The sequence below is a fragment of the Myodes glareolus genome, chromosome 10 (assembly GCF_982192425.1).
Source record: "Myodes glareolus chromosome 10, mMyoGla1.1, whole genome shotgun sequence".
Classification (NCBI taxonomy): Eukaryota; Metazoa; Chordata; class Mammalia; order Rodentia; family Cricetidae; genus Myodes; species Myodes glareolus.
The window spans coordinates 15,569,680-15,584,780 of NC_142035.1; the positions used below are offsets into that span (position 1 = coordinate 15,569,680).

General features: G+C 50.8%; 1 protein-coding gene across 4 annotated transcripts in view; it reads right to left on the bottom strand.

The window, feature by feature from the left end:
* Positions 1 to 350: 350 nt before the first annotated feature.
* Positions 351 to 15,101, bottom strand: part of Hnf4a (hepatocyte nuclear factor 4 alpha) — a 64,074-nt gene continuing 49,323 nt past the window's right edge. For 3 of the 4 annotated variants that reach the window (XM_087911040.1, XM_087911038.1, XM_087911041.1), the window contains exons 4-10: positions 14,838 to 14,944; positions 14,087 to 14,242; positions 10,246 to 10,333; positions 9,134 to 9,289; positions 7,075 to 7,311; positions 4,195 to 4,347; positions 351 to 3,233 (exon numbers count right to left, since the gene is read on the bottom strand). In XM_087911040.1, coding sequence (XP_087767166.1) covers positions 3,091 to 3,233; positions 4,195 to 4,347; positions 7,075 to 7,311; positions 9,134 to 9,289; positions 10,246 to 10,333; positions 14,087 to 14,242; positions 14,838 to 14,944 — 1,040 coding nt within the window. In that variant the 3' untranslated portion in view covers positions 351 to 3,090. The remainder of the gene's footprint in view (positions 3,234 to 4,194; positions 4,348 to 7,074; positions 7,312 to 9,133; positions 9,290 to 10,245; positions 10,334 to 14,086; positions 14,243 to 14,837; positions 14,945 to 15,101) is intronic. The other variant, XM_087911039.1, reaches the window with a different exon arrangement.

The window sequence follows — 15,101 nt, forward strand, 5'->3', positions numbered from 1 at the left end:
GAAACAACACACAAAACCACAGGAAATCATTCTCTGTGCTGCCTGGGCATCAGCACACATACACATATACATGTGCAAATGTGAATGCACACGTGTGCGTGTGTGTGCATGAGCACACACACACACACACACACACACGGATGGGCTGGAGTGGGACAGGATTTCTCCCTCTGCCTTTCAAAGAAAATGACCTCCCCGAACCTCAGTTTTGCCATCTATATGATGGGAGATTATCCATAAAGTTTAACCTCTTGGCAGGAAGACTGAAAAGGAGGCAATCTTATCCAGTGTGAATGCCCCAGACTCTTCTTATTCTGACACCAAGGGGAGAAAGACACCAACACAAAGGCTTAGAAAACATACGTGCCATTTATTTTTTTGGATAAACTTATGCTAAAACACAAGAGTAAGAACTTATTTTGAGATTTTGAGGGCAGTTATGGTGGGATTTGGGGATCAGTGTGGGACCCCAGTGATGTTTGCATGTGCAAACTAGTCTGATGGGGGAGGCTACTTTATGAATGCTGGATATGAAGTTCACGATTCCTATTACCAGGGCTGGCCACAGAGAATGGCCAAGGTGAATGGTGTGGTTGTCACAAGAAAGCGAGGATGTCTGTGTCCAATCCTCCCTTCTCCTGTGTCCACTTCAGGAAAGCCTCCTGAATGCTGGAAGCTTCTGAGAGTTCCCTGAAGAAAGGAGGGTGGTCTCGGGGGAAAAACTTAGCACTCACCCTTGTCTACCACCAATTTGTACTTAGTCCATCGTATTATAGTAGGACCAAAACTCAGAAGAAAAAACTCCAACATAGCGCCCTCAGCTTATAATCAGAAGGGTAAACTTTTCTTTATTTCATGCTTCCCATATTATAATAGCTATTAGTGTGGAATGGATTTCTCCTTCAGAAAGGATGGACGGGGGCAACGGCTGACCCCCTACACCAGAAGACTGCTACCCCTGAAGGTCAACATTTCCTACCCCTCTCATGAACACCACTGGGGATGGAGAGGCAAAGAGTGGGGAGGACAATGTCCAGGAGGAGGCCAACTGTCCATCAGAACAGTCTGAGCGATCTGCCTGGAGCCTTTGGGGACACTGGAGTGAGGATGGCCAAGAAAGCCTTGAGGGCTCTGAGCATGGACAAGTCTTGTCCTGAGACCCAAGACGTGGCCTAAGGGATTAAGGACAACCCATCCTGACTGTCCCGGACTGTGGTGTTCTTTTTCTTTAAGTAGGTGGCCCCGGTACCCCTCCGTTTTACGGAGGACCCTATCACTGAAGCTGGGGTTTCTGGACACTGGGGTGCTAGCTCCACCCACTCAGAAGCGCCAGCCCTGATGGAACGTGGTAGTCAATCTCATGGCTCTTTCCTCCTACTTATCACACCTCCAGCCTTGGAAACATTCCTTTTAGTCCTATTGGTCAGTGGCACTTTGTAGGGGCTCCTCAAAGCCATGCAGAGTCAGGCAGAGGCTACGCGCGGACTGCTGGGGATTAGCAGTTCCAGAATGCAGCTTGCATGCAGCTCCTCAAGCAAGCCTGACCCAGGCTTTCTTATCCCTCTCCTGCCCCTCACCCAGACTATCTCAGCCCTGGACTCCCAGACTAGACCAGTGCCTCTTCCAGGAACTATACCCTTGCTGCTCCTCACCCACACTTGGGGAGAGTGAAGGACAGGAGTCATGCATCCGCCCGACTACTTCTCAGCAAACAGGATTCTTGACTTGCAGTGGGACTTTAGAACACCCTCTAGCTGACACGCTCTGGGAAGAGCAAGCCTCTGGCGTTGACACCGGTTAAGGATGGTGAAATCTCTGAGTTCCATCACAGGGGAGACAAGAACTTCCTATGAGGCAGTTAAGATCCTTTACCTTCGTCTTCTGAAGATTCTATGAGATAATGGAAGCCAATGCCCATGGCATCATCTGGGTGTATGAGGAAGCTTGACAGGCCCCGGGGACAGCCCTGATCCGTCGCTTTGTCTCAGCCCCAGGCTCTAGTCTGGCCTCCTTGCTCTGTCTCAGTAGCCCCACCTCTGCAGGATGTGCTCAGCTTCTGACTGCACCACATCGCAGCTACTTCCGACTTCAGTCTAGCGTTCAAGGCTCCATAGTCCCCAGTGTGTGTCCCATCTCAACGCTATGGAGACGGATGTCTTCACTGTCTCCCTCCCATACTATGTTTCTTACCTCTGGGCCTGCATTCAGGCTCCCAGAAACTGGTCTGTCGCCGGCTGTGCTAGCCAGAAGCCCACTCTTTCCTGTCAAAGGACAGAAGGAGAGCTTGCCTCTCTCCAGTGCCAAACCTCTCTCTACATTCTGTTACAATTGTCCCCCTTGGATGACTCTCTGCCATGGGAAGCCATCGGGCTCATTGCTCCAAAGATATAGCCTAGTACGGGAGGGAAGAATCATGCTGGTGTTGGCAGAGGTGGGGAGAGAGGTGGTGACTCCTACCCTCTGCCTCATCCAGGTCAGTGCTTACAAAAGGTTCTCAGAATGAATGGGGAAATGGTTGCCACATCTCCCTCAGCCTCCGGAGAGGTGGCTTTGGAGAAGACAGAATGGCTGAGGAAGGTGACAGTGAAGGATGGGAGAGTGGGTCGCCTGAGGTTGGCACAGCGGAAGAGAGAGGAGTACCACACTGCAAGCTGACTCAGCCTCAGGAGCTTTGCATCCAGACCCCCTGACCAGCACCAGGAAGGAAGAGGCCCCAGCAGGGGGAGGGAAAGGGAGTTGTGTTTCAACATGGTCCTGCAGCATCTGCAGACAGTCGTCCTTCGGGGAGAAGAAGCTGAGGGAAGATACGCATGAAGATGAAGACAGTGGCTTCAATTTGGGAAAAGTGGTCCAGGCAGCAGAAAACTTCCCAGCCAGGGGCTCCTCAAGGCAAAGCCCTGCCCTCCAGGGTGTGGGGTCAGGGGTGGCAATGCATGTGACACTCAGCCTGTGTTTTTGGGCCCTTGCACCCTTTTCCATGGTTGCTCTGGGAACGGCCCCTCTTGCCACATCTTCCTTGCTGTGACTAAGTTACACCCAGGTGCTCTCTGAGGGTATGAGTCAGCAGAACCCCCGACCCCCAGCGACTTGCTAGATGACTTCTTGCTTGGTGATAGTTGGCTGGGGGATGGCAGAGGGAGGCTTGACAATGGTGGCAATGGCTCCTGGCAGAAGCTTGTAGGGTTCAGATCCTGAGCCACTTGGTGGTGATGGCTGCGGAGTCTCAGGGGTGGCTAAAGGGAGAAAGAAATGGAAGTCGCTCAAGATTCCAGCCTTTGTGGAAATAACCAAAGAGCCCTGGGAAAGCCCTCCCGCCTGCTGAGACTTTATATAAAATAAGATGACGGATCCAATCTTGTTACAGCTCTAACTGCCATGTTCTATGAAGTCCTCCCATCCATCTATCCACCATTTGAGATGGAGACCCAGGCTGCTTTTCCCAGACCAGGGCCCAGGTGTGACTCTTCCCAAAGGCAGTACGAAGTATGATTAAAAAATACTCTGACTTGGAAGAAAGAGCAAAAACTGAGGCCCTGGGCTAACTGGGTTGAAACTGGCATTTCTTCAGTCTTTGGGAGAAGAGTTAACAACAAAAAGGGTTCACTCCCATCGCACTTTGGGTGAGTGACTTTCACCTGCGTAGCTACTTTCATTTTATAGACAACTTTCCCAAGACCAAATTCAATGGAATCCCTTTCATCCCAGTGGCCACCTCATCCCATTGACGATTCTGTTCTTTGAAGAGTTTGACCCAATGGCCAACCAATTTAGTCATTGACAGTTTCCCCTCAGATGGTGGCCGTAGCCTAGTGGACAGTCCTACTTAACTGCCAGTCTCTTTCAACTGCCCAGAGGATGGTGTCATTCATCACGCCAGCCCTATTTCAATGAACACTTTCACCTAGTGGATGATTTCATCTAATGGAAATCTCAGCCAACAAACATGCTCAACGGTTCCCTCACCTAGTGGATTGCCTCATTCGGTAGACATTGTCCGTCACCTTGCTGAATGCATAGCCTCACTGAATAAACAGCTTTAACCAACAACACCCTTATCCCCACCCCCATTCCTTGCTCTGGAACACAGAGAACTATGTCTTTGGTTCCACCTTCTAGACACAATCTTCTCCTGCCTCCTTTCTTGGATCCCCTCCCCCTCCTTACCCCTTGCAGGGTAGACCCCAGGCTGCCCACCTGCCTGCCCCCTGGGTCGGGGCCACTCACACATCTGTCCATTGTTGAGGTGAGAGGGCATCGTGTTGGCAACTATGACATTGGTGCCCATGTGTTCCTGCATCAGGTGAGGGTGCAGGGGGTGGTGGGCATGGGGTGCATCACTGGCAGACCCTGTGGACAAAAACGAGAGTATCAGTCAGGACCGGAAGTCTTGGAAAAGGACCACAGCCTTGCGGCATCATTTCCCCAGTGCGGCGGTCAGTCTACTCATCAAGACTAACAGTATCTCTTGGGTGCTTATTCCTGGGTTAGTGTCATGTAAAAATCACCAGGCATGTCTGTGGGCTTTGTGGCTTGAAAGAAACCAGCGCTTCTGAGTTTAAATACAATGAGTAAACTCTTTGGTTTCATAGTAAAATGGTCAGTGAGCACCTATCTTGTCCTGGGCACTGGCTTATGGTACTTTTAATTCTTTACACAATTTCATCCTCCCGTTAGTCCTAGAGAATAGACACCATTATCATCCATACTACAGACGAGATAACAGTATCCAGAGGGATTATCTCACCCAAATGTGTCTGGCGAACAGACCACAACTCCTGATGCTGGCGGCAGTGACACCTGAGTCACCATAGCCGCCAGCTCACAGGGTCGCTGAGAACGCAATCCTGCCTGACAGTGGTCCTCAGATGGGGTGATTTTAGCCCCTTGACAGTTTCTGGAGTTATTTTTATTGTGATTTCTGGAGAGACTCTACTCATTTCTCACGAACAGAGGCCAGCCGTGCAGCTAGACAACACGCAGAACATCTCCGCTCAGGAGAACTGTGCCTCTCCAAATAGCAACAGTGCGGGGGCAGAGAGCCTTGGCTTCCATCTGGAGGTGGCTGCACCACACTGCATTACTTCTCAAGCCTCAGGCTCTACTTCCCATGCTGACTCTGTCACCCACCGCAGAGCTATCTGTTGAGGGGCTAGACCTGATGCCCCACTTTCCCCTAAAGGGTGATCGTGGTCTGTGGTTAGAGTTACCGTCTCTCAGCCAACCTCAGCTCTGGCTCAGCTATGCTGCGTGGGGGGCATCATCCGAGGTTTGCCTGCCCTGTCTCTGCTTTGTCACTCTCCCATTCGCCCCTCACCTCCTCTGTGATGCCCTCCACACCTGGTTTCCATCCCCCAAGCCCCCTGATGCTGCACACAGCAAGCACACAGCAAAGCACCAAGGCCCTGCAAGCTTCCACTCTCCTCTCTCTCTCTCCTAGTCCTTCATTGACTTCTAACTTCATCCCTTTCCCACACTCCTCCCGTCCCTTTTCTTCCTTTATCCTACCTTTTCCCTTCCTCTCTCCTCCCCTCATTTAACACCACTGTAACCCTGTCCTCCTGAAAGCACACCTTTTTTTTGGACTCTGTAATTTTCCTGCCTTCTCCCACGTCCCCGACGGCTGTTTTCTAAAGCCTTCTGTGACACATCTTCTGCCTTCTAATGCTAGAAAACCCAAGGCTGCCTTTCCTCTATTGCTGGGCCATCGACTCACAGTCACGGCTCGTCCCGTGTGAATATCCAACACACCTCCCGTGTCAAGTCCAGATGGATTTTCTGGGTCATCGGCTCACCACCCGAGACCCAGATTCAAGTCATCCCCCCATCTTCCTTGCCAGTAAACCATTCCACCATTGTTTCTGCCACTCAAAGCAGAACTTGACCCTTTCCTTTTTCTCTTCTGTCACTCCCTGCTTCAGCATCTGTGGCATCCAGAGAACCTCTCCTTCTTTGCCTGCTCGACCTCCACATGTTAAGTCACCATTGTCTCAGATGATAGAAGAGAGTAACATTCCTGGGTGCTTCCACTGCCCCCTGTAATTCACTATTGACCCCTAAATCAGCCTGGCTTGTTTAAAATTTTAGTTTAAGTTTCAGGCTCTTTACAAGAGTTGCAGAGAGAATAAAACATAATTCCCCCCATTTTTCTTCCTATCTTCCCTCCCTCCTTCCCTTTCTTTCTTCTTCCTTCCCCACCTTCTCACTTCCTTTCTTCCTTCCTCCCTCTTTTCTCCTTCCTTCCTTTTCTTTCTTCCTTCTTTTCTCTCATTCTTTCCTCCCAAAGTCTCGCTATATTTCCCGGGCTGCCTCACAAACCTATGGTCCTCCTGCCTCAGCTTCTCTGTTGTTGGAATTACGTTTGCTCCTATATAAAACTCACTTTTCTTTTTAAGACAGGGTTTCTCTATATATCCCTGGCTGTCCTGGAACTTTGTAGACCAGGCTGGCCTTCAGCTCAGAACTCAGAGATCTGCCTGCCTCTCTCTGCCTTCCAAGTGCTGCAATTAAAGGAAGGCGTGGACCACCACTGCCTGGCCTAAAACTGAAATTTTGACCATGGCCCATCAAGCCCTGTTTATGACTTGGTTTCTAATTAATTTCCACCTTCATCTCCTCCATCTCTCACACAAATCTTAGCTCAGAGCTGGGAACAAATGACTTCTGCTTGGAATACTTTTCAAGATTTTAAAATCTAGTAATTTTTACCCGTCAATCTTAGATACTACTTCAGGAAGGCATCTCTTGGTTGACTCACCTAAAGGTCCACACATAACCCATTTTTAATTGTCCTGCTATTCATTTGGCTAATGGCCATGACATTCTTCCCTCCTTTCAAGAGTGATTGACTGACTCATGCTCGACCCTCAGTGTCTGAACAAATGGACCTCTGTCCTATCTCTATATTTTCCTGATGACAAACCGAGGTCCTAGAGACAAACAAGTTGCCCAAGGCTGCCACTGAGGAAGCACTGGAGTCTAGAGGCCAGCTCGGGTCCACGAGAAGCCTGTCTCCCAAGAGCCAACACTACAGAGCAACAAAGAGAGGACACCCCCACCCTGCCCCATGCTCCAGACCTCCAAGCAGCATCTCCTGCAGCAGGTTGTCAATCTTGGCCATGCCAAAGAGCTTGATGAACTGGATCTGTTCGATCATCTGCCAGGTGATGCTCTGCAGGGTCGGCAGCAGCAGCAGCAGCTCGCCGAAGCGGCCCCGAGAGTCGTACTGGCGGTCGTTGATGTAGTCCTCCAGGCTCACCTGCACCTGCGACCGCAGCCGCTTGATCTTGCCCGGGTCACTCAGTCCCTTGGCATCTGCAATGGGAGAGGTGGTCAGGGAGCCCCAAATCCCCTAACCTGTAGGCTCCAACTGGGCGACTTACTGACCTTGGAACACAGGGAGTCTTTTTTATTAATTAATTTATTATTAATGATTTATTTATCTTATTTTATGTGTACTGGTGTTTTACCTATGTGTATACCTGTGCGAGGATGTCAGATCCCTTGGAACTGGAGTTACAGACTGTTGTGAGCTGCCATGTGGGTGCAGGGAATTGAACCTCTGGAAGAGTAGCCAGTCCTCTTAATTGCTGAGCCATCTTTCCAGCCCCATGAACCAGGGAGTCTTAACCAGTGCTGGGACAAGAATTTGGGGTCCTCAACAGCCAGCTTCCTCTAAAACAAATAGTGGTTTAAGATCCAGGCAGGAAAAGATATAAAGCCTGGTACTTCATATTAGAGCCTCACTTCTCTTTAGAGTTTTCTTATGCTGTGCTATGGGTCAAACCGAGGGTCCTGCACACACTAGGCTAATGCTCTTCCTTTGAGAGCCTTAGTCTCTCTTTGTCTCAGGCAAGGGGAAATAAGCAAGACTTGGCCAGTTCACGCAACTATTTGTCAGCAGAATCATGATGTGAACTTGGGGTTTCTGGCCCACAGAGGAGGTTCTACCATACAGACCCTGCATTGGCCACATCAAGATAGTTTCCTCTCCCCTGCCTGCTGCTGTCTCTCACCTGGGGACTCCGCTGAGGCTTCAGTTCCTCTGGCAGAAAGAGACCCCACCCACACTTTGCACTTATATTTTTTATTCAGTCAGTCATCTTTCATGGAATACCTGTTCTTTACCAGCCTGGACTAGGTCCCCCTGCTCTCACCCAAGCTGCCGACTCTGCCTTGGGGCCAGGAATATCGCACCTGTCACTGAGAAATAACCACCCGTTCAGCCCAGAGTTTTGCACCGCAGGACTGTAACTAGACCCTTGCCCTCTGGGAAATGGGAATTGCAAGCAGAAAGCAAAACCGTGAGTTGGAGAGACATGTCTAAATTAACAGCCTAAAGTACAAATTCATGCTCTGCGGGTTCCTAGTTGTGTGACCTTGCTAAGTCAATCGGCCTCTCTACACTTCCACCTTCTCCTTGTTTGGAAATGGGGTGAAGATGGTCCCTAATTCACAGGAATCATGCTGTATGTACCTTGCATGAAATGTTTAAAACCGCGCACCTGGGGCCTCAATAAATGGCAGTTATTTTCCTCTTGGCTGCTTTTAATTGCTAGAGGCCATCCCTGTGAAATCAGGGACCAGCACCAAGGACAGCGCCGAGCGCCCAGCGGTCCTGCACTCCAGCAGGTAAGAGGGAAGACAGCAAGCCTCAGATAATGAGAAACAAAAGCAGGCTTTGTGCAAAGATCTGACTACAGACATACTGTGCAAAGTCAGGGATAAGAGTCAACACAGCCAGCAGGGAGAGGACAGAGAGAGGCTGAAGGGAGGTGGGAGGGGATTCGGTATCCCCATTCCAGCAAGTGAAGGGTAGAAGATGCTGCCTGTCTGTTGCTGATAGGACAGGACTGTTGCTGAAAGCTGCAGCGCTGATCAACAGAGACAGGAGGGCAGCAGTAATGGAGGGTGGGAGAAAGGATGCTCGGGATGATGGACAAGAAGGAAGATGGGAAAAGTAAAACCCAGGCCTTTGCAATCTGTGCCCTGCAGAGCCCTTCCTCCCTGGGAGCATCTACTCAGTGGGGCTGGTGAAAACGACTTCTGGTTGTCGTGGTAAGGCAAGAGGCTGTGAGCCCGTCAGGGATGTGATGACAGGTCTGGGGATGCGAAGGCTAGGAGGTGTGGATGGTACCTGGGTCGAAGAAGATGATGGCCTTGAGGCAGGCGTACTCATTGTCATCGATCTGCAGCTCCTGGAAGGGCAGGACCAGCTCATCGAGGATGCGAATGGACACACGGCTCATCTCTGCTAGCTCTGGGCAGTGCCGAGGGACGATGTAGTCATTGCCTGGATGGGAGGTGGGGGAAGATGGGACTGTCACCTTGGTCGACCCCTGTCACCCTTGGCTGTGATTTGTGTGCCTGGTACTCTTGGGAGCAGTTACTGGGGTCACCATGCCCATTTTACAAATCAGAAACCGGAGGCCAGCAGAGGAAGGTGGAGGCCTGAAGTCCTGGGTGAGCTAGGAACTTAGCTTTTTCGGAGGCCTTTTGTGTTCCCCCAAACTCCTTTTACCTGCATGACTCAAGACGAAGGAAAGCCAAGGTGCACTTGGGAGGCACTAAAGCGTCAAGGTCAAGGGATAGACTCCGGAATTGGGTCACACCTTCTGAATGGTTCTGTCACTTACGGCTGGTTATGGTTATGGTTTGATGTGTCTGTACCTCAGTTTTCTTCATCTATAAAATGGGAATATCTAGCAACTATCTTGGGGTCGTTGTATTGAAAGAGTTTATTTATTTATTCTGGGGGAGCAGTGTGTGGGCTGTGGGGAGCACATGGAGGCCAGTACACAATCTCAGCAGTTGACTTTCTCTTTCTACCACTTGGATCCCTAGGCTTGAACTCAGATTGTAAATCTTGGCAACAGGTGCTGTTCCCAGCCGAGCCATCTTGCCAGTCCAAGGTCTTGCCAGTGCCATCTCAACTGATTTCAACTGATAGTTGCTAGATTCTTTTTAAAAAAATTATTTTTTATTTTAGTTGAAGATAGGGTCATGTTATGCTTCTCAGGCTAACCTGAGCCCTCCACGTAGCCCCCCCAGGCTGTCTTGACCTCGTAAACTTCCTGCCTCAGCTTCCTAAGTAGCTGAGATTACCGGCTTGCAACGGTATATCCTGTTTGGGATGTTTTTGATTGGCCTGCCTGGTCTGTGTATGTGGAGAGAGATACTCTTCCTTCCTGGGTGTACCTAGCTGGGTTCCACCCCTCCAGCTCCGTCTGGGACCAGCAGCCTCCTCACCTAGGAGCAGCACGTCCTTGAACACCATGGATCTCTTGGTGGTGCCGAGCAGCAGGTGCTCGCCGGCATGGGCTCTGAGCAGGGCCACCTGGAAGAGAGACAGGGTGAAGTTAGCAGCTGCACATCAGGAAGGCTGCTCATATCAGGTCAGTGGCCTTGGCAAGACAGCTCTGTGTCCTCTCTGCCTTTACTTACCTGAACTCCGAAACCCACCCCACAAAACCTCTGCCTTTCTCCCGTGACTGATGAAGCGAGGTATATAGAAAACATTCTACAGAGACCAGGAAGGTGGAGGCCTGTGCTCTCCAAACCAGGGCACCTCCTGTTCACTCTGCTTCTTGAACTGGTGTGTCATCATCTCTGGGCAAGGAGCCATGCCCCGGCCTCATCAGGGCATAGGCCATATCTGGCGTGCATGCCTTAGATCAGATAATCAAGAGTGTCAACTTGTCCCAGATGTTTTTAAACTGTGGGTCCCAAGATCCTACCAGCGTGCCCAACTGTAGGGAACTGTTAAGGCACCTTAGGGAAAGTCATAGTCTTGGGTTTCACTACTGGTTACTCTGGGTCTGTATGTAGGAACTGGACCTGTAATATGCAGGCTTCCCTGCTGGTTCCAAAGCTGCACTGAGTTTGGGAAGTCACTAGTGCTATAGCTCTCCACGGCACTTGTACTGCGGATGCTATAAGATTCTGGGATGCTCAGAGAATCTGTGTGAGCTTCCACATGAATGTCTGTTCTTAGAATGTGCTCACCGAGTACAGGGCATCTTCGAGCCCTGTCTTTTCGTGGCAGTCTGTGAAGACTGAAGTTCAAGGTCAAGTCTCAGTGTTTCACAGGCTGTCATCTGTGTTTTAGAGCCGTTGTTCTTAGTGCTTGTGTGAAGACCAGGGAACACAGCAGGCTGGTGCCCCTGGGGATCTGTGTGCTCAGTGGGAGGCTGCAGGTAGCAAGCCATGCTGCGAGGGTCAGGTGCTACTCTGTCCTCTTCCATTGAGTTGTCAAGTGTTAGATGCTCACAGTGCGTCATTCTTTTAAAAAGTGTATTGGTGTGTGTGTGTGTGTGTGTGTGTGTGTGTGTGTGTGTGTAGGGCAGAGAACAGCGATTCTCTTCTACCCTGAGGGTCCTGGGAATCAGCCTTGACAGCAAGAGCCTTTGCCTCTTGAACCATCTCACCATCCCTCCTAGACACTCTTTCAGACAGTGTGGGGACACCGCAGTCTCTGAGCTCACAGAACTGTCAGGCTGAGAGAGTGAGAGGGAAGGGATTGGTAAAGTAGGCCAGGGGATAGAAGGGGATGGTGCTGCAATGGGCAAGTGGAGGGGAAGAAAAGAGGGAGAAGGAGAGAGGGAGGGAGAAGGAAGGAGCTCAGAGCAGTGAGACAAGAGAGGCCACGGCATGGGAATGCACAGTAAGCCTCTTCAGCCTAGAGGGTCCGCAGAACACAGCAAACACACAGATCCGCACTGAAGCAAGTGAAGGATAGAATGGAGAGGGGAGATGAATGTCTGAGCCGACACCCTGACTTCCTCCCGTCTCAGGTTCCTCCTGAGCCCACCTGTTATGACCCCTTTCCACTTCACCATGCCTGGAACCTAGGAGAAAAAGTGGCAAGGAATGGGAAAACTTGGAGGTGAGATACTATTTTCTGTGAACAATAGGAAGGGATACAGAAGATGTTAATCACTGAGCATACTCTACTCAGGAGGCACTGTGGCGGCACTGTCAACCATTAGCTCCGTGGCTCTCAGACCACAGAACGGAAGACTGAGTCAAATCCCAGCACGGTGGCCGATGTGCTCTGGGCTTTAAGTCACTCTTCTTCTCTCTCTATGCCTTAGTCCCCTCATCCTGTCAGACTTGGCCTTCTAGATCCAGGAATTGGCTACCCAGGTGTAACAAGATGTTGGTCCCTGGAATAATGGAAATGTGGGTCCCTTGGAAGGCCATGTCCCCAAATCTCACAGGTAGCCTCAGCCATGGTAGACAATATGGTCTCCTTATGTACCATGCATAGGCTCCCAGGTCCAACCCTCAGACATGACAGCTGTGGGGTGTGGGCAGGCAAGGGGGCATTAATGATTGGCCCATGTTACTGGCCACCCATCACTGCCCTCAGAGAATGCTCTGAGCCCCAGCCAGGGAGGTTTGGGTGGGAAATTGAGGTTAACAATTGCTCAGCTTGGGGGTATCTTGTTGTCCTGCTAAGTTCCTGGGAAGGAACAGAGAGGATTAAACATTAATTCAGGCTCTCCAGCAGAGGGACAGGGGCTGAAGCCCGAGGAGGAGTGGGAGAAGTCAGGGACAGCTTGGGCATGATCCCTAACTGTCAGTTCTCCAAAGGAGGGATGTCTCTAGGGTCCAGACCCAACAGGGGGCTAAGGAACAGCCAGGCCAGTGTTGTTGACATAGAGTGCCCTTGGCTTGCTTGCTTGCTTCCTTCCTTCCTTCCTTTCTTCCTTCTCTCCCTCCCTCCCTCCCTCCCTCCCTCCCTCCTTCCTTCTTTCCTTCCTTCCTTTCTTTTGCACTTTTTCTTTCTTTTTTGTTTTTTGTTTTTGAGACAGGGTTTCTCTGTGTAGCTTTGGAACCTGTCCTGGAACTTGCTCTGTAGACCAGGCCACTCACAGAGATCTGCCTGCCTCTGCCTCCCAAGTGCTGGGATTAAATGCATGCACCACTACCACCCAACTGCCCCATGGATTTCTTATAGGTGTTTAAAGAGGAAGAGCAGTTCCTGGTTTCTGCAGAGAGGAACAGCTGTGGGCCTGTGTAACTTCTCTGAAGCACTAAGACTGTATGCAGCCAGGCGTGGCGGTGCACGTCTTTAATCCCAACACTTGGGAGACAGAGGCAGGCGGTTCTCTGTGAATTTGAGAACAGCCTGATGTACAGAGTGAGTTCCAGGCTGGCCTGGGCTACATAGCAAGACCTTGTCTCAAACCAAAAAACAATCCCCCAAACAAATAACAAGACCCAAGATGCTGCAGTATCAAACCTGTGGGCAAAGAACTGGGGCCTTCAGTGTTGGGAAGGCGACTGATTCCTCCTCCTTGCCCAGGCAAGGAAGATGTCTGTGGAGGCCAAGGAGTGTGTGTATTGGAAGCCATTGGACAAGACATTTCAGAAACCCAGCCATTCAAAGATGCACACAGCCCGCTACCCCTGAACTTCTCCTTCCTGGCCCCATTTTGGGAGTCCAGAGAAGGTGCCTTGGAATACCAAATGCTGAAAAACCATCTTGGGGGAAAGCAAGAGACATAACACTAGGGCGGGCAAAGGAGGTCCAGCTGAGGAGCTGTTGTGCCAGCCTGGACTTTTCAAACAAGAATGGCCCCAGTTCTGACAACACTCTGCAGAGATAACTTCCACCTGGTAGATAAGAACTCTGGGCCTTGGAGTGAAGTAATTCACCCCAAATCACTCAAGGAACTGGTCTTAAAGCCAGAGCTTAAGCCAAATTTCCTGATTCCCGGTTTTAGGTTCCTGAAAACACCTCCAAGAATGCTGAATGATGCAGTGGTTGAGAGTCTGGACTTTGGAGCATCCCTGGCTGGTTCTAATCCCAGTGATGCAGGTTATTGGCTGTGTCACCTTGAGCAATTTACTTAACCTCTTTGTGTCCTGGTTTCCTCACCTGGAAGATGGGAAACATTCCTGCTTCATAGTCCTTAGGGAGACTGAGTCAATATTTGTAGAGTGACTTAAACAGTTCTGGGAGCACGTGAGCGGTATGGGTTTCATTGAGTAAAATCAAATCAGCCCAAGGCTATGTCTTGGATAGGTCAGCTGGGCCCTGATGGCCAGTGTCCACCTCTGCTCCCAGCACAGGTGCCCTTACCTGGTCATCCAGAAGGAGCTCACAGAAGGCTGGGATGTACTTGGCCCACTCAACCAGAACCAGCAACTGTTCTTTCATGGACTCACACACGTCCGTAATATTGGCGATCTTCTTTGCCCGAATGTCGCCATTGATCCCAGAGATGGGAGACGTGATCTGTGAGAGACAAAGGAATGCTGGGGGAAGTGGGGTTTCCCTGAACTTCCCTAGGAAGTCCCCTGTCTGGTGGCAGCTGGACTGCCTGGACTGCCACATCAGTAAGCAGCTCTGAGCAGAGGGACAGGGAGGACTCAGAAGCAGGAGCACTCTGTTTGGATGGCCACCCACTGCCTGCCCTGCTCCTGTCTCGTCTAACTCCTCCCTTGGGTGTAAAAGGGCATCACCTTTATCTCATATATGAAGTCACCTTGGCCCAAAAAGTCGCTGTGACTTGTCTGAGGTCGTGCAGCCAGAGGGTGACTGAGCCCATTTGCCACCTTGTTGCAATTGCTACTGCTTTTTGGTAAGATTGCTCTTGAGCCCTCAAGGAGAGCAGTTTGTGTGGCCTGTGAACATGGCAACTGTGATGAACTAGACAGTGCCCCCCGATGCCAGACCTAGGTTCGAGCTCTCTCTGTCACAAAAGCTGTGTGTGGCATTGGGTTTAGGTTTCCTTCTATGGTATCTGTGGCCCTTTCCGTGTGAGGCTGAGGTAGAAGAAGTGAGCTTCCCCTGGAAGGGAGCCCAGGTAGGTGAGAGGGTCCCTTGGTACCTGCTGAGACAGGACCTCTGCTTGCAGGAGCGCATTAATGGAAGGCAGGCTGCTGTCTTCGTAGCTTGATCTCCGCGTGCTGATTCGGTCCCGCTCATTTTGGACAGCTATGAGAAGGGCAGAGAGAGGGTAAGAAGGAACCCTGAGGGAGGGCGATGTCCCACAACCGGTAAGCAGTGGGGAGATAGGGAAGGAGAGGCTTCAACCTGGACTGGGGCTGCCAGGGTGCTGCAGATGGACATATACCGTGTGTGTGTGTGTGTG